We start from the raw sequence: 25,668 nt of genomic DNA on the forward strand, positions 1-25,668 counted from the left end.
TTGAGTATCTTCAACATAGTGCGTATTTATGCATACATACATGAAAATCATTATATTATCAAAACTTATACTCAACATTAAACAATTATTTCAGTGGTTTTATAATAGGAAACATGTCTTTTATTTTGCAAAGAGCAAAGATGCAAGCACAAAGCATCATTTTCATCAAAGGGCTTAAGTATTATTCCTGAATTTAATGAATTTCTACACAAAAAGGTAGGTTTAGAATTACATTGGGAAAGAAATATCAATAAATCATGCTTTTAAAAACTCATAGGTCAACAGGTAAAAAAAAACTTTAAAAGTACACTTACAAGCTAAAAAAAAAAAAGTAAAAAATAATCAAAAGATACCACAGATATCTGTATTATAAGCTTAGAATTTCAATGATAGTTTTATATTATGAAATTGTCCAATATCCTATCAGAAAATTAATGCTTCCTTTAAAAATTGTGCAATGAATTATGATGTAACAAAACAACACTTGACAGAGCCAAGATTCTTGGCAAGTCCTCAATTTACTTATTTGGCTATATAACTTTTGACAGATCACTTATATGCTCTGCACCTTACTTTGTTGGTAAAATAAAGATCATTTAAAAATTTGGAAGGTTTCTTCCAGTTCTCTTGTTTTATGATAATAAAGGTACCACATTATTTTAAGTGATTTTTTTCTTTGAGTCATTCAGCGTATTTTAATTGAGTGCCTACTATGTGCCAGGCACTATTCTAGACACTGAGGATACAAAAATGAACAAAACAGGCAAAATACCTCCCCTCCTGAAGTTCATATTCTTGTCCCAGAGAGACATTAATACAAGAAATTAAGGTAATTACACAACATATTAATGGCAGCAAATAATGTGAAAAAAATATGGAACAAAGTAAGAGGGTTTTGGAATATTGTCAGGGGGCAGGAATTGAAATCTAAGGGGAGTGGTCAATGGCTTCATTGAGAAGCTGATATTAGAACAAAGACAGAAGGAGGAAAAGATATGAGCCATGTGGACATCTGGGGGAAGGATATATTGGGCACAGGAAACAGCTAGTGCAAAAGCCTTGAGATAGTAGTGCCCCCATCATCATCAGTAAACAGCAAAAATGCCAGTTTGGTTTGAATGAGAAGGCGAAGAGAAGAGAGTAGAAGATGAATTTATATAGGCAGCTTGGAGAAAGGATCATGAAGGACCTTTGTATAGACTTTGACTTTGACTCAGAAAAATAAGAGCAATTGAGGGGTTTTGAGGAAAGGATTAACCTTATATGACATAAATTTTAACACCTAGTCTATTATATTGATATTAGACTATAGATGGGAAAGGTAGAACCAGGTATAGACCAGTTAGAAAGCTAAGTAATTGTCCAGGTGAGACATGATCATGGCTTGGACTACCAAGAAGAAGGTGGCAGTGGAGATGATGAAAAGTGGTTGGACTCTGTACTTATTTTGAAGGTAGTGCCAACAGACTTTTCTGATGGTTTGGATGAGAGAATGAGAGAAAAGGCGGAGTTAAGAATAATTGAACATTTCTGGCATGAGCCACTGGAGGGATGGGGTGGAACAGGGTTTGTGGTGAATAGGAGCTCATTTGGGACATGCCAAGTTTACATGAAATATCAAGTATGCACTTAGAGATAAGAATCTGGGATTCAAGGGGCGCCTGGGTGGCTCAGTTGGTTAAGCGACTGCCTTCAGCTCAGGTCATGATCCTGGAGTCCAGGGATCGAGTCCCGCATCGGGCTCCCTGCTCGGCGGGGAGTCTGCTTCTCCCTCTGACCCTCCTCCCTCTCCTGCTCTCTGTCTCTCATTCTCTCGCTCTCAAATAAATAAATAAAATCTTTAAAAAAAAAAAAAGAATCTGGGATTCAAGAGAGAGATTCAGGTTAAAGATATAAATTTTGATAGAGTACACTTATCGTGATGATCCTGAGTAATGTATAGAATTATTAAATCACTATGTTGTACACCTGAAACTAATATAACATTATATGGTAACTGTACTGGAATTAAAAAAATAAAGTTGGAAATTGTCAACATATAAATAGTACTTAAAACTGTGAAACCGAATAATGTCAACAAAAGGTTGAGTGTTCAGAGAAAAGGAAATTAACATACAGATTACAACTGGGGATGTTCCCATGTTAATAGGTCAAAAAGAACGGAGGAACCAGCAACAGAGTTGGATAAGGAATGGCCAGTAAGGTAGGAGGATACCAGGAAAGTATGATATCCTGACATCCAGGGTGAGAAAGTATTCGGGGGGTGGGGTAGTGAACGGCATGCCTAATGCTGCTGAAAGATCAAGTGGAATGAGGACTAAGTGACTCTGGATTTATCAGTGTAGCAGTCACTGGTGACATTGACGAGAATTCCCTAGAGTGGATAGGGACTAAACCCAAGTGAAGTGGTTAAGAGGAAGAGAAAAAAGGGAACTAGAAACACTATCTATACACAACTCTTTTAAGGAGTTTCACCATGAAAGGAAGCAGAGAAATAGGGTAGAAGCTGTAGAGGGAAATAGGGTCAAGACAGATGGGGTCGTTTCTAAAGATGGGAAGATAATGGCATGTTTGTGTGCTAATGGGAATGCTCCAGTAACAAAGGAAATATTGATAATGTAGGAAGAAGGGGAGAGAATTGCTTGAGTGATACTTTTAAGTAGGTGAGAGGAGATGAGATCTGGTATACAGAGAGAGGAGCTGGTCTTAGCTGGAGAACAAACAATTCGTCTTCAGAAATAGGAAAGATGGAGGAGCATAAGCAACAAATGTTAGTAAGTGGGCAGACATTGGGTGACATATAAAAATTATTATTGTAGTAATTTTCTAAGATAGTAGCTAACATTTTGGGGTTGTTTAATATGTGCCAGAAACTTTTAAAAAATATTGCCTGTATTATTTAATTCTTGCAACACTCATAAGAATAATTCGATGTATTTAACGGATGAAGAAGTAGAAAGTTGAAAAAATGTGTGCACTATCAAGCCCGGTCCAGTGACAGAGCCTGGCTTCTGACCCCGTTGGTCTGAGTTGAGAGCCTGTTCTCCTAACCACTATGCTGCACTGCTTCTGTTCTTTCCAGGAAAAAGCATCACTAATCTGTACAGATAATTTTTTGCTGTTATCCTTTTAACAAAATGCTAAGTTTTATTAGACACTAATTAGTGATATTATGAGATAACTTTGTGAAAATCAATCCTGTAGATATCTCTTAAAGGTTATTGTACCTTAGGCAGAAACTAAGAATTGCCATGTATTCATAAGTTACACTTGAAAAATTACTTAACTTTATCATAAATCTGGTTGCTCACACCCACAGGGAAACCGAGATAGACAGAAAAAAAAGAGATTCACATTTCCCATGTGGGAATACTGGGGCATATGATTATTGAATGGAATGCCCTGAGAAATAGTATTGTTTACATTGTATGTGGTCCCTTGCCTACTTTTTCAGCACTTATAAGTTAAACCTATTTACATGAGTCTTTGTTGCATTTGTAGAAGTATTTTTAAAAATGGTGCACTATATTCCGCTGACCTTGAAGTTTACTAGAAAACTCCTATACTCACCTTGTTCACTTCAGGATAGAAATGCATCTCCTCTTCCCTTTTCTGGATTCCTGTGTTCTAATCAGGCTTCAGTCAACTCAATATCCACTCCTTCTGTCTTCTCAATCTTAGATACTGCACAAAATTTAAATGACAGGAGCTCTCTGATGCAGATGTATTGGTGATTTCAGATCACTCAGTGATCTATGACCTATGCAGCTTATTCTTAAATGCTCAGCATATTTGTAGGCCAGAGTCCTGAGATTACAGGACTTTTTTTAAGGCCAAAAGGCAAAATATGCCCAATGGATATGAGTGTGTGACTCCTCCAGGTTCATTATAACCCCCAATTCAAAACTTTTGTGCTACAACAAACACAGAGCATGTTTGATTAATGGATTTAGTTCCTGGAAACTGTCTTAGCAGAATTTACTTAAGGCTTTCAACTTTGTGCTACAAAATGAGAAGTTTAACCAGGATATTGGTTGAGGCATTTCCTTTGCTATTTTTCTAAGAGCAAGACTGGAAAGTTTTATGACACTGTGTTCTTAGCCTGGCAGGATTAAACAAACAAGGTTCCCTTGACACAAGAAAAGGTTGCCTTTGTTCTCATAGCAGCTTGTTTTGAGTTGAGCAGTACACTCATTTCTAATACATCTGGAAGGTGCCAAGATCAGTCACTTACCTTGGATCATATTTCAGTGGACACTATGATGATTACATTTTAAGATTCATGTCTATCCTTTGTGTGAATACCCCTGGGGCCTTAAACTGCTCTGAAGGCATAGACTGCTCTCTGTGCAACTTTCCTCCAGAGTCACCAGAAACCCTGCTTCCATTTGCCCTACCAATACCCTTTATTTCTGGATTTGACCTTGCCTCTTAGCTTTTGGCTCTCTGCTCACACATAGTCTATACCTTCTCATTTCCTTCCCACCCCTACTTACCTCTTTCCCTATCCCTGCTATGATGACTGCCCACTACGTTTTTTTATTGTTTTTTTTTTTCCTCCATAGCTTCAGGCTCAACATGATTTCCACTGTACTCCTGCCTTGTCCAAGTCCTTCAGTCACGTCAGCGCTTCCTCCCTTCCAGTCCCCATACAGCACCTTTGGTCAGTTTATGGCATCTGCCTATGGGACTTGATGTCATCAAACCATGCACCCCTCCCAGACTTCCCACAAAGCTTTGCTTTATGGGTGTTCAACTACCTGCAGGCCATGCAGCTTCCCTGAACTCCATCCACACAGGACTCCCTTCCAACGTTCAGTCAACAACACAGCTGTGAATGAATATGATCTTCTCACCAGAGATGAACTCTGTTGCCTCTAAACTCTTATTCCCTCTGAACTTGTTTTGTCATGGTCCCAATTTTTATAGCACTTATCAGACTCCCTTATATGGTAGGTATTACTTTTCACCTCTTACTTTCCCTTCTATATTTTAAGCCTCTTGAGAGTAGCAATCACAAGTTAGAAATATAAGTGTCACCCACAGGACTCACTTCCAAAAGGTTCTGACTAACGAATGACTATGTTTCTCATGATGGCAGTGAAGAAAGGAGGGAAAGTGATAAAAGGATGACAGGTTAGCATTTATTAAAGTAATATAAATACAGATTGATTTTTTGATTCCTGGACCAGAGCCAAGAGATGGATGATAAAGATGGCCAAGGGGTTAGGAAGGCTCAGAGGGCATTTTGAGTAGCTGGGGAAGACATTCTAGGCAGCCAGGCCTCAGTGGGTACTTTTCTTTCCCTGATTATTCTTCTATTATCTTATTAGCCTATATGCTGGAGTATGTCCAGATATTTGGAGGCAGTGGGCAGGTGTCCAGAATCTATGACCAAAGTCAGCCACATGTATTATACTCATACAAAGGAGTTTAGCTCTGAAGTATGTGGAGGGGAAGCCTTATCATTGAGTGACCCCTCCAAGTTATGATGTTCAGATTGTAGAATTGTGTCTGAAGGACAGGGCCTTCACTCAGAGGGGCACCCAGATAGAAGTATGTGGGCTGATGTAGGATATAGGTCCATCAAAGCAACAAAGGACTCTGAGCAGGGATAGCAAAATCTGCACTGTCAGCCCCCAACTGCAAACCCATTGCCAGTTCTGTGGGACCTGAGGTTTGAGCACAGTATCAAAGCCCTGTTGGCTATGCATTTGGTCTCCGTTCTGACAACCTTGGGGATTTTATTGCCCTCCTTAGAGGCCATTCTAATTGTTTAGCTTCACAGTTGAGCATCTTCTTCACTGAGGTGAATCCTAAAAGCTGGGCTCATTTCTTCTCATCTCTTTGCATAAAGTTTAATGGGTATACAATCTTTTAGCTTTTCTTCTGTGTCTGAAAAGTTGTGATAATAAAAATAACAATGGCTACAAGCTTGTGTGGAGTTAATTATTTTAAGTGAGCAAAGAAGACCAAACACCTGAGACAAAAATGGCTCAGAAATTGGAAAGAAAGCATTCTGCTCTCCTGCAGTTGGTTGGTATTTGGCTCTTTTACTTTCCTCCTGAGTAACATAAGAGCCATTGAGCTCAGAGGACGTGAACATCCTGTACAGGAAATAGATGGTGTATGGAGGGGGTGAGGGGGGCACCTGGCAGTCGTTCTTTGAATCCTTCAGTGAGTGTCACTTGAATATATTATAGAAGCAAGTAAAGGGCTGGAAAACAGGCTCTGCTTGGATGGCTTCCAGCACACTTCACAAAGCTCAGGAAAAGCTCAGCTAAGCCACATGCATTTTATGTTTTCCTGAGGAAAGACTCTGCTTGTTTGGTCTCAGGGTTAAGGGGTTTCAGCAAGTTTTTATAGAGACACTAAAACATTCTCTTTATATTTCTCTCTGTCACTGAAAGGAGCCCAGAGGGATAGAATTGAGGATGTGGGCACTTAAGTGTCTGCTGAGCCGATTAGCTCCCAGAGAGGTGTTGGTGCAGTGACTATATAGTGGTGAACCCCTAGCCACCTAGCTTCATTGGGGGGGGGGGTGTGTGTTGTATAAAATCTTAGTTGAAATTTGAAGAAATTAAACTCAGAAGAGTGGATGTGTGCATTTCAGGACTTCTTATTTTGACCAGATAGCCCGGAATGAACACCGCTTCATCCCTGCCAGAAAATGTGCTTTATCATGAGAACAAAGTGGAAATTGTGAAGTAGGGAGAGGCAGGAAGGTGAGGGGGAAGTGACAATGGTCTTAAGACTGTCAAGAGCTGTAACTTTTTTTTCTTTTCCCAAAAATATTTTTGAGGAGAAAACTAAAGCATTTGCTGTTCCTTTGTGAGAATGATTTGGAATGCTCACTGAAGCAAAAAGGCCATTTATGAACTGACTCCAGCCTTTCTTTGGCCTGTCATACACCATTGTGTTTATTTGAGAACCTGAGATTTACAGTGAGTGAATATTAACAGGGACCAGAACCTGTAGTCATTGCAATTTGCATTTGCCAGTGCAGTTTTTTCTGTATCTGCTGAACTTAAATTGTTTCTTGGCCAGAAAAAAAATGTAATGTTACCTTTCTCACTTATACTTTTCTATAGGAAGCTTCCTACTATATTTAAGGCATTCTACCTCACTCACAAACTTGTATTTTTCTTGTTTAGAATTAATGTTTTATTATACTGCCATCTGCCTTAAATTTTAGCCATAAAAAGTATATATAATTATAGTAAATGGTGACACTGGAATACTGTTAGCATTAGGCAAGCAGCTAACAATGCTCCTAGGTTTAAAATATCAGTGTATTTTTTTTCCAGGCTTTCAGCTTTATTCTATTAAGACTAGAAATCAGACTCCCTTTTTTGATCTGATTGCAATTTATGAGTAAGAATCAACTGGTTAAGTAAGTGTGAGAATAGGTTTGGAAGTGAGTAAGGAAATTATCCTGGTGCCAATGAAGAAATGTGCAAAGAAAGATCTTCAAGAAAAACCAAGAGCTATATTAAATTTTAGCTGTCACTGAGTGTCTTTCAAGAGAAGTAAGTGTACCCTTAAGTTAATTTTCCACTTTCTAATTAGGAAGAGCATATCACACCCTTGACCAAGTTACTGATCTCTTGACACAGAGAGTATGATGCAAGGTGCCTAAACAACCCCGCACACACTATGTGTAAAAGCATATAGATCAGGTACTTGAATGGAATAGTGACAACCTAGCTCTAATTCAGCCTAATAAGGCAGCGCCACCTACTGCACACAAGCTTTATTTTATTTATCCATAATAAATATGAGCTGAACGGAAACAGCTTATGAGATCTTGAGGATTTATTTCTGCAGAGAGGTGGCCAAGTCTCTGAATAGAAGCTGATCTCTACAGACCTAAGCACAAAACAAAATCATTTTGCAGTCTGTTCTCTTCTAAGATGTAAATCTAGGTCAATTTATTGAAATATTTGTTTTCCTAGTGTATATATGTATGTGTCAGTGAATCAATATATGCATGTAAACATTCATATAGGGAATAATAGAGTGGGAGAGAATGGGAGCTAGAAGAATGTAAATATGAAAAAAATAGGAATAAAGAACATTCCTTTTAGATGTCTACTGATGTGTCTTTTATTCTGAAAATAAGTCTGATGTACCTTCATATGCCCTTTTACATATACTAATGACATAAAAATTAATAATTAGTCAATGCTTGTTTAAATTGAACCATTGTTTAAATTTCATCCTAGGCTGCCCACAAGTGAGTCCTTCATTAAATGATTACAGATTTAATAGGCCTTTGTCGTATTCCCCTTTCTCTAGAGTTTTTTTATTCCTATGGTAATACGTAATTCTACAATATTTTAAAATAATAACTCATAATGTTCCTAATGTATTTTGCATTGTTGAATCACATAAGCATTTACATAAAGTATTAACAAGAGCGCATTTTTTTATTAAGTTGGGGTCATTAATTCTTTCAACCATTTTGGTTTATTTCATTTAGTCTATTACAACACAACATAAAATAACTATGTGACGGTAGATATGGTACAATAGTGATTATGACTTTTTTTTATCATTCCCTGTAACTCTTCCAAGGTCTGCACTGGTTATTGGCCATTTACATCATTCACAGTGAAGCTTACACTTTTATGCTGAGAAGATCATATCATTTCAGATCCTGAATTATAATTTCCAACATACTTTCATTTCTATTAAATTCCTTTGTCATACTACTATTTATTTATTTATATGTTAATGGAATGTCACACAGTCTGGAATGTATAGTATTTGACATTTTTCAGGGTCTTGATTTCCAATAAAATATAACTTTTTTCCATATCATATGCCAACATCATGATTATGTAATTGAAACAAGTCAGGTTATCTAGACATACAAAAAACACAGATGGTTTCTTTTGTATCCTGATTTGAAGAAAGCCTATTTGAATTGTCAAAAACTTGATTTTTTCATACTTGTCTATATCTTTAAAAACTTTTGTTATGGGGCGCCTGGGTGGCTCAGTTAGTTAAGCGTCTTGCCTTCGGCTCAGGTCATGATCCCAGGGTCCTGGGATGGAGCCCCATGTCAGGCTCCCTGCTCAGTGAGGAGCCTGCTTCTCCCTCTGCCTGCCGCTTCCCCTGCTTGTGTTCTCTCTCTCTCCCTCTGTGTAAGTCTCTCTCAAATAAATAAAATCTTTTAAAAAAATAAAAATAAATAAATAACAAAAACTTTTGTTATACTTAGTGTAACTTTACTCATTCAATTAAAACTGAATATCTGCTAAATGTTAGACTCTATACTAGGCTCAAGGATTAAAACATAAATTCCCTGCTGTCAGTGAGCTCCCTTTCTTGCAGAGCAAATAGTGTGTGGATAGTTCTAGAACAGTAAGAACAAGGAACTGTGGGCACAAAAGTAAGTAACCCAAACTTCAATAAATGAGGTGGTAGGGGTGGGTGGGAGCAGGACGGGAAAATACACATTGTTCAGTTCACCTGAGACTCAAGACTGCAAGTGAGGATTGTTCTGAGAGGTGAGACTAGATAAGTAGGCAGAGTTCAGGTAATGGAGGCTGTTTTATGCTTTTGGACTTTATTCTGAATGCTTTAGTGTTTTTAAAATGTTTAAAGTAGGGCAGTGAGGGAGTGAATGATGGGATGAAATTCAACTGATTAGAAAGACCCCTCCAGAGACTCTGGGGACACTGTTGAGAAAGGGTTCAAGTAGGGCGTGACTAGAAGGAGAGGGGTAGTAACTGATCCAGAGAATATTGAGAAATGATGAAGGCAGAGGGCAAGGGGACGGTGAATGTCTGGGGGGTTCCATAATGGTAGAACTAATTCAACGTCCCAACAAATGTGAAAACTGTAGAAGTCCAGGAAAACTGGTTTCCAGCATGGGAAGAGTTTGGTGACACCGTCCACTAGGCCACAGGCAGTCTCCAGACTAGAGGCGAGCAGGCCAAGGAAAAGTTCTACTGTACGTATGGTAAGTATACCCAGCCGAGAGATCCAGCAGGCAGCTGGCTGCAGACATCTGGAGTTCAGAGGAGAGATGTGGATCAGAGCTCTTCAAATCGAATCATTGTAAAGCCTTAGTAATGTGTGTACCTTGACTAAGAAGAATTAACTTGTTCCATCCTCCAAGACCTTCATCTATCCCACTGTTCTCACACCCCCTTCCTCCCTGCAGAGGACTGGTATGAACAGCTATATCCCCTCATCCTTACCCTGAAGGACTGCATGGGAGAAGTGGTGAACCGAGCCAAGCAGTCCCTGACATTCGTGCTCCTTCAGGAACTTGCATACAGCTTGCCCCAGTGCTTGATGCTGACGCTCAGAAGGGACATCGTCTTCAGCCAAGCAGTAGGTGCCTCTTGGGAGCACAGCACGGGGCTGGGTGGCTAAAGTGTATCCGTGGTGATGGTAGAGGTCTTCCTTTGGTAGTTTCATTTTTAAAGGGATTCTTTGCTTAAAGTTTTGATATCAGTTTTCCTTATCCATAATAACTATGAGCTGAACAGAAACAGCTTATGAGATCTTAAGGATTTATTTCTGCAGAGAGGTGGCCAAGTCTCTGAAATGTACGTCTGTTTCACGGTGCAGAGAGTCAGTGAAGAAAAGGCTGCTCATCCTGTCATCATATTATGCCCTGGGTTCTCCACACAGAGCACCGTGGGAGAAAAGGGGTGGCTGCCTTGCACAGAGGTGGCAGCTGGGACTGGCAAAAGGGATCCATTTGCAATCTCGCATTTATACAGCTCCCTAATGAATCCCAGGGCTGGGCCTCATAATGATCTCCTGTATGTTTTGTTTGTCTATAAAATAAGTTCACAGGGCAGTAATACTTAAAGGCAAGATTTAACAGGACCAACTCCATTGCCTTCACCCAACCTATCTCATGACATCGAGGCTGTCAAAGTGGCTGTCCTGGGGCCCTTTCTTCTCCCTTCTATGTCCACACCCACAACTGGTTTTAGAGACATAAGCCTGGAGGAAGGGAGACAGAAGGAAAGGGAATATTTTAACTAAACTGTCCATGTCCCCCCTAGTTTGTGGATGTTTCACATACTTGAAAAATTTTAATTAAATCCATGACGCCTCAAAAATCTCAAATATTTTTCAATTAAAGTTTGTTGACTCCAGTAAATTTTTTCAATGACTTTTTTTTTTTTTTGAGCTTGCTGGATTGGTTTGTGGTTTTATCATCAAATTACACACAAGTTTGCATGACCCTGGCTTCCTACAGCAGCTTCACACAGTGGGATTGATAGTGCAATATGAAGGACTACTAAGTACATATAGTGAGTATTGCTTTAGTACATGTTAAAATCATATTCTCATTCATAAGGATATTTGATCCATAGATTCTGCCATTAAACATAAAAATGCAAAATAAACCTTTATGACCTAAGCATTACAGTAATAATGTAACTTTCAGTTCTTTGCATTCATTCACCTTGTAACTGTATTCTTACCCCCATTATGTTTTGAAAATGGAATTATAGATTATTTCATGGAGTATGAATAGTGGAGTCCTGAGCAGCCGTCTGGCTTTTTTAATATAAAAGGCTCTCTGCCAACATAGTTTCAATGACTGGATTTTTAAAGTCCCAACTCTCTAATGTCTAGTACTGCACTATTTAATACATAGCCCGGTGGCTATTGAGCACTTGAAATGTGTCTAGTCCAAATCAGTATGTACTAAACATGCACGCCAGATTTCAAAGACTAGTAAAAACTAGTTTTATATTAAAAATTAATAATTTTACATTGATTTATAATTGAAATGATATTTGGTTATATTGGATTAGAGTAAAATACATTATTAATATTAATTTCACCTTTTAAATTTTACTCTTTTAAAAATATGGCTACCAGGAAATTTAAAATTATTTATGTGACCTGCATTATATTTCTATTGGATAGTGTAGATCTATCTCTATTTCTAGAAATCAAATATCACGCCTGTCAATGGAAAGAGAGCTGCATGATACTCTGTTTCATAAAGGAGTTAACACCTCTCTATAGCCTTCCAGCAAATGTATACATCCTTCTTTCCCTCCAAGGGTACTTGGACTGCTGGAGTCCACTGAAATGGTTCTTATTTCACTGGTGAAAACCTTCCACTGAAATGGTTCTTATTTCACTGGTGAAAACCTTCAGCCTCTGAGGAAAAGTGTTTAGAATATATTCACTGCATTCAGAAACTCATTCACTAAAATGCTAGAACAAATCCCAGCAGGGAGAGGTAGTACCAAATGACATTTTCTTTAAATAGTATGTTTGTAACAATGTTCCTTTTCCCTTGTGTAGGTGATGAAATCGGAATGCTAGAGGACATGGCTGTTGGCATTTCAGATTTGAAGAAAGTCGCATTTAAAATAATTGAAGCCAAATCCAGTGATGTCTTGCCAGTTATAACAGGAAGGCGGTAAGTGGCACCCATTTCCTTGAGACCAAGCTTTGTTAGATATTTGTCTTAACTCCTGAAGGAGCCAAGGAAACTTAAGGTTTGGGTTGGAAAATTTTCTTTTCCCTATTTGGTAGAGAAATGAATGTAAGTGACATAACAGGGTAAAATCTTAAAAAACTCCTAGAAGGCTCATGAATGTTTATATATTTGTATGGTAGTGAGGTGAGCATGGTAATGCTCCCCCGTGAAATATGAGGCATTCAAAAGAATAGCAGGCATGAGAAGAACATTTTTCTCTTTATTACTATCTAGTCCAAAGCTCTAGGTGTTTTTACTTTTGCCGGAATCATTTGGTTAATAGTGTCATAATTCTTGAAATGACTTTATATTAAATTCTGTTAAAAGCAGCAACATTTTAGAAAAGATCTATTTCTGTGTCAGGGGCACATACCACCATTTTTCTTAATTATTTCTGACAATTCACTCACAGACCGAAATTTCCGAGAATGGTTTTAAATAAATAGCTTTGAAGGTCAGTGAATGATGGGCAAAATATCAGAAATAATTAAGAAAAATGATGGTGCATAGAATAGACCTCCAACAGAAGAGTTATAGCCTATGGTAAATCATTTCAGTCAGAAGTCCACCAAATTGTAACCATTCTGCCATTTGCGCTTTTAAATGCTGCATGAGGACATACGAAATTTGAAACATTCTTAGATCACAATGAAAAACTATGAATGTGCTAAAGAGAAAGCCCTTTTCAGGCTGGAGAGAGATGGAGAAGAAAGTAAGGGTAAAAGTTCAAACTAAACTTGCTTTCTTGTGTATAGTAAACATACGATGGTTATTTTAAACTTTGTATGAAGGATGCGCAGAGAAACATGATTGAATGAAAGGTGACTATTTCATAAATCAAGAAAAATATCCTCATAAAACTAAATATTTCATCTGTGAGCTAGTGCTTAATTTTCCATGTACTGGAAGAAAGAATAAAATTGCTCATATACACACCTGGAAAATAGTACCACTCTGTATTAGCAAAAGTGGGGATTATCAAAAGTGGGAAACTGATACTTCTATCATAATTTTTTTTTAAAGATTTTATTTATTTATTTATTTGACAGAGAGAGGTAGAGGCACAGCGAGAGAGGGAACACAAGCAGGCGGAGTAGGAAAGAGAGAAGCAGGCTTCCCACCGAGCAGAGATCCCGATGCGGGGCTCGATCCCAGGACCCTGAGATCATGACCGGAGCTGAAGGCAGTCGCTTAACCAACTGAACCACCCAGGCGCCCCACTTCTATCATAATTGATACAGGAAGTTTCTCAGGCCATTTGGTATAGTAGAGTACAGACGCTTTTTCTGAGGGAGTTTCCAGGCTGTTTCTAAATTCAAAAGTTACAAAACAGATGCGAGTAGAACTCACAGAATATGGCAAAGTGAGCAGTCTGGCAGACCCTCTCTCCAAACAGCAACATTGCAATTGGACAGAATTCCCAAAATCAGCCATCTTGAGACGAAGGAAATAAGTCAAATGTGCACACAAGCTTACAAATACTTATTAATGAAAAACCAGTGGACGTTGGTTAAGGCACATGGTGTCCATGGCACTCCTGCCCAGAGTTGCTCCCCTAAAACCCAGCTTGGTTAGCGCAGTTTTACTGGGGTAACGACAGGCTGAAGAGACCAGCAGTTTCACTTCCAGAGGGGGCTGACTTGATTTGGATTGGAAAGCAGAAGCAAACACACTCCTGAAAAGTTGTTGGAAACAGTGGTGATTTAGATAACAATTTCGTTCACAATAGCGTCAAAAAGAATAATTATATCAGACCAGATTTAACAAAGTACTCTTAAGAATTGTACACAGAACACACAAAATCGTGCTTGGAGAAATTAATAAGATCCAATAAACAGAAAGACAGTCGTGTTCCCAGATTAGGGTACTCGATATTGTTTAGATGGCAGTTCTCCACAAACCGATCTATAGATTCAGAGCAATTGCTTGCTAAATCCCAGTAGTCTTTTGTGCAGAAATTGGCAAGCTAAACCTAAAATTTGTATGGAAATGCAAAGGACCCAGAATTCCAAAAACAATTTTATAAAAGGACAAAAGAAGACTTACACTTTCTGATGTCAAAACTTAATATAAAACCACAATAATGGAGACCCTCTGTTACTGGCATAAGTATACACATATAGATCAACGGAGCAGACTTGAGAGCCCAGATGTGAACTATTACCTTTAGGGTCAATTGATTTTTGACAAAGGTGCCAAAGTCATTCAACGGAGAGTGCAGAGTCTTTTCAAAAACTGTCGCTGTGACAATTGGTTATCCATATGCAGGAAAAGTCATTTAGAACTTCAATTTATGCCATACACAAAACTAACTCACAATGGATCATTGGTCTGAATGTAAGAGCTAAAACTATGAAACTTACAGGAGAAAATATTTGTAATTTGGGTTAGGGAAAGATTTCTTAGATAGGACCCGAAATTCTAGATTCATAAGATACACAATTCCATAGATAGGATTTAATCAAAATTATAAACTTTTAAGGAGCAAAAATATCATCAAGTAAATGAAAAGACAAGCTGCAGATTGGGAAAATAAATGCAAATCATTGACCTGATAAAAGGCTTGTATCCAGAATATATAAAGAATTCTTACAACTCAATAATTATGAGACAAAAACCTAATTTAAAAATGGGCAAAGCATTTGAATAGATATTTTGCCAGATAAGATATATGAGTGGCTTATATGCCCATGGAAATATGGGCAACGTCATTAGGCATTAGGAGAATGCAAATTAAAACCACTGTTAGATACCACTTCGCTCACAGTGGAAATCGTCATTAACAAAAAGTCAGACAGTAACAAGTGTTCACGAGGATGTGGAAAACCTAGAACCCTCATACATTGCTGGTGGGCATGTAGAGTGGTGCTGCCACTTTGGAGACAGTTTAGCAGTGTCTTAAAAAGTTAAACCTAAAAGTACTATATGACCCTTAGGTATATATATCTAAGAGAAAATGAGATCATATGTCCACAGAAAAACTAATGTATGAATGTCGATGGCATTATTCGTAATAGTCCAAATTGCAAAGTATGCCAAGTAGCCATCAGCTTGGGGGACTTAGGCAAAATGTGGTATATCTATACAACAGAATGCTATAAGTAGGAATAAAAAGGAATAAACTGCCAATACATGGCACAATATAATGACTCCAAAGTCATCACGCTAAATGAAAAATGCTAGATACAAAAGCCTACTTTTTATATGATTCTGTTTATGTGAAATAGGTAAAAAAGTAAAATCTGCCAAGACAGGAAATAGATCAGTGGTTTCCCGGGGCTGGCCGTGGGATTGGGGTGTGAATGCAAACAGGTATGAGGGATTGTTTTTAAGGTGATGGAAGCGTTCTGAAACTGCAGTATAGTCAGGATTGCACAACTCTATAAATTTGCTAAAACTCTGAATTATACACTTAAAATGCCTGAGTTTATGCCAGTTCTATTTTAATAAAGCTGACAGAAAGTTACCGTAAAACATTATAAAATGTTTCACCTCCAGAGCAACCTTTACACATGGACAGATTCATTAATTCTTCTCATATTCTTGAAAGACTTGAAATAAATAAACATCAGCCCTGTTAGCCAGGCTTTTGTAAAGGGCACTGAGAGCAATTTGAAAAAGAAAAATAATGTGTCCCTTCATCTGAGGGTAGTGCTAACACCCCTGCTTGCTGGATTCGTGGTATTTCCTAGTTCTCTGGTTCGAAGCTCAGGTAAGAAACAAATCTGAGTCCGTCATCCGGAGTAGTATGTGTCAGTAGGGTTATACTAGAAAACTAAAAATATTTTTACAAAGAGACTCACTAGGGAGCCTGGGTGGCTCAGTTGGTTAAGCAACTGCCTTCGGCTCAGGTCATGATCCTGGAGTCCCTGGATCGAGTCCCGCATCGGGCTCCCTGCTCAGCGGGGAGTCTGCTTCTCCCTCTGACCCTCCTCTCTCTCATTCTCTCTCTCAAATAAATAAAATCTTTTAAAAAAAAAAAAAAAAAAGAGACTCACTAATTGTCCGGTGCTTCTTTTCCCAATAACATGTATTACAATCCCAGCACTATATATAATAGCTCCAGAAACACATGGATTTTCATAAATTCTGAGCGAAACTCTCTACCTTTCAATACTCAGTTCACACTGCATCAGAAGATGTCAAGTTTAAGGGCACCTGGGTGGCTCAGTCAGTTAAGCAGCTGCCTGTGGCTGATGTCATGACCCTGGGGTTCTGGGATCGAGCCCCATGTCTGGCTCGCTGCTCAGCGAGGAGCCTGCTTCTCCCGCTCCCTCTGCCTGCCGCTCCCCCTGCTTGTGCTCTCTCTCTCTCTGTCAAATAAAAAATAAAAAATCTTTAAAAAAAAAAAGATGTCAAGTTTAAAAATGTACAAGCAGCTCTTCTCGTTGACCATGTTCTGTGAATCCTAACTCAAATTTTCAGCACTGAACATTAGGGGTAATTTTTAATGGAAATTTCCAATGAAAAAAAGCTGTTCCTGTGATACGCTAATGTTGCAAAAATGATCAGAAACCCCCAAAGGTTACATCTTAAGTAATGAAACCATTCCATTTCCATCAAGCCATCACAAACAGGGGGGTTCATCAAATAGTAACAATCAGGCCCTGCTCAAAGGTATCCTAAATGATTTGGTTTGTTAGTGTCCCTATATTGAAAAATCCATCATTAAATTACTTTTCTTACTCTTGATTCTGACTGGGTTTTAAAAATGATTAAATCAAGAAAATAAATATTGAGTCTCTTATGCACGTGGCCCCTGCTATACAAATGAACTAAACATTCTTCCTTTCCTAAAGGAACTCAGAGTAATGGAGAAAAATTTTTAAAACTGTAAATAGTTCTTTATGCCAAGTAATTTAATAGTGAAGTGAACAAAATGATACCCCAATGAATTCGTAACAGAAAATAAGCAAATAGCAGCCAAAAACCTAAATCAGCTCTATATTCCAACTGTTTGTTTCTTTCCGATGACTCTAACATAACAACGAATGAAATAAGCTTCTTCTCTTTGTCCTCCGCTGCCCTCAGGGAACATTACGTGGTGGAAGTGAAGCTTCCAGCTCGGATGTTTGAGGCACTGCCTTTGCAGATTAAAGAGGGACAATTGCTCCATGTGTGTCCAGTACTTTTTAATGTTGGAATCAATGAACAACAAACTCTTGCTGAGAGGTAAGCTTCAGGTAGAAAATTGGTACTTCAGTTGTTCTTTTCAGGTGTTAGGGGTATACTAAGCAATTCCCTATGCTCCTGCACATGAAACTCAGACTCATAGGTACATTTTCCTTTTTATCATACCAAGTCATTCGAGATGGCAAAGAGAAATATTCATATTTCAGGATTCCTGGCCCACATCAAATTTAAACGCGGCAAAGGAACAAGGAAAATATTGATGCCAATGCCAAATTACTTACATGGATTAACTTTCTTCACGGTTCCAAATACCGTGTGTGTGTATCCAATTATAGCATGGTTTACGTTCATATGTATTTCAGCATTGTAAACTCAGCCGATTGGGTCAAACTTTTCTGGACCTAAAACACTGTTATTTTTCCCTTTTGTTTACTACAATAGTTGTTACTGGGGGAGGTTAGCACATCTTTTCATAATAACCTGCTTAGTCAAACAGACGATTGTACACAGTCCCGTGAGTTACTGTCAAAAACACTTTTTTGTATCTTACATGGTTCAGTTGTAGAGATTATTGAAAATGTGAATAAGACTTAAAGTTCATAAAATACATTTTTAAGAGATTCTGGAGAAAGAAGTTGCTATCCTGCCATGAGGCCTGGCTGGAGAAGTTCCCCGATGGGAAGAACTTTTGGAGAGTTTGATAGTCTTCCATATTTAAAATGCTTCTTGTCCATAATTCACTCTCCAAATGTGTCCTTCCCCCAAAGGTATCAGTTAAAAAGCGCCTAGCATATTCTTTGCCATGACTTGATAAGTATGTGTTAAACCTGTACCGATGTCTTCTACTAAATTAAAAATGCCATTACATTTATGTCCTCCTGAATTTCAGTGATGGTCAAGGTGCCTGTTTTTATCCATTCTCTTCCAGTGGTTTTTCCTTCTCTCCCTCTTTATTTCCTGGACAGCATAGGTTTTCATAATTCTCACTTGTCAGTTACAAAATCAGGTGGCACCTTTATATTTCATTTTTAATTTCAAATTGTGTAGAAGCCATAAATCTCTTTTCTTATAGTATGCATAAATCAGAATATAATTTTATTCACTGTGTTGTACAAGAATTGAGCACTTCTCCACATCAATACCTAAAGTGAGATTGTAGTCCAGTCATCTGAATATATGTGCCTCACAGCAAGTCCAATGGTTGAGGTAAATGATATTTATGAACATAAATTGTTCAGTTTGGAGGAAAAAAAACAGCACAGTACTTTCAATTAATTGTCTCTTCTTTGATATACTAGATTACAGAGTGTTTTGGGTTTGAATTAATAAGTTAAGGCCTGTGAGTGTGGTCTTGAGAGAGACATGAGAGTCCCCATTTACAGACTTTTCAAGGAAAAGTTAGCATTGTAGTTACCATTGTATTTTCAAGCCCTCTAAACTAGGTTAGATTGCATCATTTATGGCATTGTGACTATTTCAGTTGTTAGTCGCTTTATTTTAAAAAGTCCCTTCCCATGGGGCGCCTGGGTGGCTCAGTCAGTTAAGCGTCTGACTCTTGATTTCAGCTCAGGTCATGATCTCAGGGTTGTGGGACTGAGCCCTGCGTCAGGCTCCATGCTGAACGTGGAGCCTACTTAAGTTTCTCTCTCTCTGTCCCTCTCCTTCTGCCCCTCCCCCCACTCGCACACTCTCTCTCAAAAAAAAATGAATGAATAAATAAATAAATATAAAAAACAAAAGGTCCCTTCCTTTCCATTTCTCTCCTCTCTCTGGCATATTTTATCTGTGTGTGTCTGTGTGTGCATGCACATACTTTTTTTCATATCTGGAAGCTGTAAAGGCACTTAAGACTTGAAAAGGAGACAAAATGGCAAAGTGGAAAAAAATTCAAAGAGAAGCAGGAGGGCTGGCACTCTGATATCAGCCAACTACTGATCTGAGTAAATCACTTCCTCTCTGTTCTCTGAACCTTATTTCTCTGATTCTGAATTTTGAGCTTTATCAGGCAACATCTATAAGTTGGGTATGCTATGTAATCCAGTTGTAATATTTTACTACATATTTACCCATTGCCAAAATGTATGTTATGTGTATCCATTCTTAATTAAGTACTAATTACTCTGAGTCACCATAACAAAATACCTCAGACTAGGTGGCTTAAACAACAGAAATGTATAGCTCATAGTACCAGAGGCTGAGAATTCCAAGGTCAAAGTTCTAGCCAATTTGGTTTCTGGTGAGAGCTCTCTCTGAGTTTTTCTCTGTGTGCTCACTTGACTTCTTTTTTGTGTACACAGAGAGAGTGAGCTCTCTGGTGTCTCTTTTTACAAGGACACACTAATCCTACTGCATTAGGGCCCCACTTTCATGACCTTTAATTACTTCCTTAGAGGCTCCATCTCCAAACACAGCCACTGGAGGTTGGCGCTTCAAAATGTGATTTTGGGGGGAGGACACAAACATTTAGTCCATAACAATGACATTACTCCAGCAAGGATGATATTTTTAAAATACCTTTTGATTATAATCTCTGAAAAAGTTTTAAGAGTATATTTCAGAGTTTAGAGAAACTGTCCTGTAGATTTTCCTGGGTCTATATTCCTATTCTCCAAGTTTAACTCAGTATAGATATTGAACACTGACCTTGCACCAGGCACTACTCTGTCTAGCTGTGGGACACAGGGAGCATGCAGTGTAACAAGATGAATGGACATGATCCCTGTCCTAAAAAAAACTTACCATCCCATAAGGAAGCCAGATCAACAAATAATACATTACAGTTTGACTCATGCAATAGGCAAAGATGTGGAAGGGGCAGGAATAATGGAGGAAAGGAAGTGATTCACAGATGGGAGAGGAATTCATCAGGGAGATTTCATGGAGTAGATGAGCCTCTCATAAAGCCTGAAGGATGAACTGATCAAGCAGACAAAGAAGATAAGACATTCTAGTTAGAGGGAAGATAGCATGTGGAAAGTCCCAAAGGCATCAATATGCTGCTAGTGCAGGAGAAGAGGGTAACTACATTCCCACAAGTGTTTTTGGAAGCCTTTGTGGAGAAGTTAGATGTGAAACTAAGGAGATTAGACTTTTGTCATTACAGGGAGAGAAGAAGCAGTGAAGTTTAGTAAGCTGATATGAAGAAAGGCATTAGAATCACTTCTCCAACATTTCATTTATTGCACATGCAGCTCCTGGCACATAGTCAATGTTAAAATATTTGTTGAATGAATGAATGATCTGACCATGGTGTAGAGGGTAGACTGGAAGGGAAGGAGACTGAAGGCACAGTGCTGGGGTATTTGGGAGGCTCTATATCCAGTCTAGAGTGGATATAATTAAACGCCTAATATATAGTGACAGTGTTAAAGAAAAAGAAGGAAAGTCTGCCAGACAAAGTGAAAAGATCAATAAATAGTGAATGGGGTGGTGAAAAGAGAAGAAATCCAAAAGAGTGCCTAGATTTTAACCTGAATTAATAGAAGAATATTGGGGACATGTTTAATTCTAAACAAAAGGAGGAGGTGGTTTCAGTTTAGGCTTATGTTGCATTTGAAATGGGGTGGGATAATTCACACTGAAATTTTCAGCTGATATCTAGAAATACAGATTTGGATGGCGATACGTATTGGAAGCCATTTACATATGATCCTTTTATAGAGGCACAACTTGGCCGTAAGTTTAAATCTGGAAAATGCTTAAAGAAAACACAAGGTCAGTGATATACAGGTAGAGAGTTTTGTGGTGAAGGGGCAGAAGAGCACCAATACAGAGGCTGTCAGCCTTCATGGTGTGGACAGAAAATAAATGTTGGGGATGCCTGGGTGGCTCAGTTGGTTAAATGTCTGACTCTTGATTTTGGCTCAGGTCATGACCCTCAGGGGCATGAGACTGAACCCCGCATTGGGCTCCGTGCTGGGTGTGGAGCCTGCTTGAGATTCTCTCTCTCCTTCTCTCTCTGCTCCTCCCCTGTCTCTCTCTCTCTCTGTCTCTTTCTCTCTCTCCCTCCCTCTCTAAAAAAAAAAAAAGAAAGAAAAAGAAGCGTTGACAGAAGTAAACCACTCTCTAGAGATTGTAGGGGTCTACATGTGCCTATAGCAACTGACAGTGGACACAAAACTGTATGCAGCCAAGTGTCCGCTTTTGATGTTCTGGACCCTCCTCCAGCTGTCACGGGTGAAGAGGATTCGAGGAATGAAAAAGAAGAGGCAGGGTTTTTTGCACTGTAGAAATAACAACCCTGCAGGGGTGGGGAAACTCACATTAACTACATATCAACTATGCGTAAGCACAGGAGCTGGTGTTACAGATTTGGTTTTTCATCCAGTTTGCATTTGATGATTGTGAAAATAGTTTGGTGTGTGAAAAGGGATTGGTGGGATCAGGGCCCGTGGAGACTGGAATGTGTTTAAATAACCACTGTGCAATGTAGCTTAAAAAAAAGACTCCTTTAGGAAACTCTTGCCATCTACCTAAAAAGGAGAGGTAAAAAGTGTTGCTTTCAGGAGCTTCTTTACAACCCCTAATTGTGTTCTTTGCTCTGTTTTTAGGTTTGGCGATGTCTCTTTGCAGGAAAGTATTAATCAGGAAAATTTTGAACTTCTAAAAGAATATTACATGACATTTATGGAAAAGATGCCGCCTGATTGTAAGTATGCCAGTTTCAAAAAGCGACAATAATAATTTCTTGATTATAAATTCTCAGGACAGGTCAGACATAGAGGTCAATGGGAGAAGGACGCATGGGGTAAGGATGGGAGAGCAACTCTGAGATTATCTGAACCAAGGAGACTGATTGCCGAGGTGGCATGGCTGACACCTGCCTTTACTGCCTTGATTGCGCTCTTGATGTCCTGCTGCTCATGCTAGGACATTAATTTCAGTGCCACTGAAAATACCAAAAATCTAAAAATAAGGAACTTATAATTAGAAATCCCAATTGAGTCCAGTAAAAATTTTATATAATTCTTAACCATGTAAAAGACTTTAATAAGTATTTTAACTTTCTGATTTAGAATCTGTATCAGATAGATTGCACATATACAAGGAGAAAATCGGATAGAATACAAGTTGATACAGCTAATAAAAAGTGATATGGACGAAGGGATAATTTATTGAATATAGTGGTTGTGATATTTATATGAAACTGTTAAGGCATCCAATCCTATAGAAAGGTATTTTACACTTTGGAAATTTTTTTTTTTTTTTGGTCATTGTTCAGTTCTTTTTTCCACAAAATTAAGCACATAACATTTGAGCAGTTCAAAACCAGAGAATCAAAAATGTGTTTGGAGTTCATCGATAAGTAGTATAAATATGTTGAAATATTGAGATATTTACAATGATAAGAAACTTGGTTTTAATAAAGTAGGAAATATTTTAATATTTTTAACCAAAAGCTGTAATAAAAGTCTACCTGTCATCTACTCACTGGCAATTTGTTCACTGATCTGAACTTAATCTGAAATACCTTCAGTGGCAGAGTGTTTAGGACTTTTCATAAACCAATGAATCTTGCATCAAAATATTACAATGGTATATGCAAGTTCAAGTGTGGATAGTTAGAAAAATTCACCTGCAGGTTTTTTTTTCTGCCTGCGGTTTTTATATTATTTTATTTCACATAAAATATTATTTTTATGCCAAAATGAAATTAAGTGCAAGGAGACTTCTTGGCAGCCAGCGTGCTTGTGAATTATAAATTTAATTACTGAAAAAGTTAATAATATAAACAAAACTATTCTGCATTAGTAACTAATGAAAAGTTTTATTTTAACTTGGATGTGGTAGATAATTTTTTTACAAGTGACCTAAAATTTGGATGGAAGTAATTCTCAGAATTCTTATAAACAACTCAATTTCTACCAGTCCTTTCAAGGTATGGTCACGGGACCAGCAGAATCAACATCATCTGGGAACCTGGTAGCAATGCAAATTCTCAGGCCTCTCTGCAGATCTGTTGAGTTTGCCCTGTAGTCTGTGTTTTAATAAACCTTCCACATGATTTCTAATCCATGCTAATTTTTGTGAACCAATGATATGCCATCGTTATTCAAATTATATATTATATTTAAAAGTAGGTTGTTGGCAAATCTGTGAAGGACTTCAGTTTTATATATTAAACAATTATGTCACCTTAAAAAGAAATATGTATAAGTCATGAGTTATTGCCTGAGATATGAAAATCTTTACATTCAAAAAAAAAAAAAACTCCTTACATTCAAGTCACTTAAACTCTTCCTAAGAACAAAAGTTTAAAAAACCTGAAAACATTAGACCTCATATAATATTCTGCTAATTAAATACAACCAAGTGTGTTTACAACTTGTAAATATATTTCATCCTTGAAAATAGAGTAGACTTTTGCATCAAACCAATTGTATTTCATTAGTTGGACACTTGTCTTAACACACTGAGTTTTTCCTGATACTTTATTTCCTATTATGTCAACATATTTTTGAGACAACACTGTCATAGGCTTGGCACAGAATTTTGTGATATTACTTTGGTTGTTTTCCATAACAAAAGTCCAAACCTGATCTGTGTTATTATACTGACATATGTAGGGTTATACCTCATGCATAAATATTGTAACCCAAAGCATCATTTGAGTTGCACTGCATTCAAGGAAGAAACTATAAAGCTTTATTAACAGTGTGAATAGAGGTTAAACTATTTGTAAAGGAGGAAAAAATTACCATGCCAGATCATACCCATAATCCATATAATTTCTTTCAAAGTGAAATCAAGGGATAATTTGTGTCAATGTTAAGAGGACAAGTTAGTCCTCTAAACTCATGACTTTCACTTATTAATCCATTTTGGATGTGCTGTCCATTAATTTACTAACCCTGTTTTTTTTTTTTTTTAAAGATTTTATTTATTTATTTGACAGAGAGAGACACAGCGAGAGAGGGAACACCAGCAGGGGGAGGGGGAGAGGGAGAAGCAGGCTCCCCGCAGAGCAGGGAGCCCGATGTGGGACTTGATCCCAGGACCCTGGGATCATGACCTGAGCCAAAGGCAGTCACTCAACCAACTGAGCCACCCAGGCGCCCCTAACCCTGTTTTTTTTATGATTTATGAATTAAATAGTTGAAATCTACATGTTTTTGAAGTAAAAAACTTCCCCTTTCTTCCCAAAAGAATTTGTTTTTTTACCTTAAGGGATGTCCCCTACTTTTGTGATATTGGGATTGAATGAATAAATCCATTTCAGCTGATTTGAGAAAACATACATGATAGGAGACTATCCATAAGTATAAGGAAGGAAGGATTGAAGAACCCACAAAAAATGGGAAATTGTTAGAGATTAGGGGTCATCAAACATTGCTGTAGTTAAATGAGAAGGATTTCAGCCAGGACAAGGTAAACAAGAATTAACAAATGTGATGAAGAGAAAAAGATTCAAGAGAAGCTGTTGGATTTGGTGGTTATGAGCAGTGATGACATTCCATGGAGTCGTTTACATAAAAACATGGAATGGAACCATATCAAAGTCATTTAAGAAGAGAACTCGTGTTGTATAAGCAGACAGCCAGAGCAAAAGCCACCCTTCCAGGAAAGTTTACAGTGACTTACAAAGAATGAAAATGCTGAAATCAGTAGAATCAAAGAAGAGGGTTTTCCTCCTTTGTTTCTTTTTAGTTTCATTTTCCAAGAGAAATGAAAATTTTAAAGATGTTGAAATTACAGGACAGTCACGAGGGGCTAAGGATCTGCTCTGCACCCTGCCTAGATGTTCTACAGATGGGCTCATGGATCTAGCCAGAAAACCCATGAGGGGCCCCAAGAAAGAGCAGAGGACTATGTCTCCCATATGATACAGAGATAGAACTTTACTCAAGAGGAAAGAAGGATCATTCTGGCTTTTAGGAAAAGAAATCTGCCATGCCTGGCTGAAGCCCCTGTAACACCTGAAATCCAGTACAAGGTCACAGATAATTCTTTAAGATTGGTGTTCTGAATATATAAGGTTTGGAAAGAGGCCGACGTATAGTTTCGGCCTGCTGGTCCACCACTGTCTGTCAGGTCTTTCTGGTCCTTTCTGGTAGCTTCAG

The 25,668-nt window shown here is 38.1% G+C and overlaps 1 protein-coding gene across 5 annotated transcripts in view; it reads left to right on the top strand.

Moving 5' to 3' along the window:
* INPP4B (inositol polyphosphate-4-phosphatase type II B) overlaps positions 1-25,668 on the top strand; it is a 368,840-nt gene that overhangs the window by 280,724 nt on the left and 62,448 nt on the right. For 3 of the 5 annotated variants that reach the window (XM_044912611.1, XM_021679326.1, XM_021679325.1), the window contains exons 16-20: positions 10,175-10,347; positions 11,162-11,285; positions 12,298-12,415; positions 17,507-17,647; positions 22,159-22,256. The exons of the other annotated variants lie outside the window; for them this stretch is intronic. In XM_044912611.1, the coding sequence (XP_044768546.1) occupies positions 10,175-10,347; positions 11,162-11,285; positions 12,298-12,415; positions 17,507-17,647; positions 22,159-22,256 (654 nt within the window). The remainder of the gene's footprint in view (positions 1-10,174; positions 10,348-11,161; positions 11,286-12,297; positions 12,416-17,506; positions 17,648-22,158; positions 22,257-25,668) is intronic. 5 annotated transcript variants of the gene reach the window in all.

This window comes from Neomonachus schauinslandi, chromosome 2 (genome assembly GCF_002201575.2).
Source record: "Neomonachus schauinslandi chromosome 2, ASM220157v2, whole genome shotgun sequence".
NCBI lineage: Eukaryota > Metazoa > Chordata > Mammalia > Carnivora > Phocidae > Neomonachus > Neomonachus schauinslandi.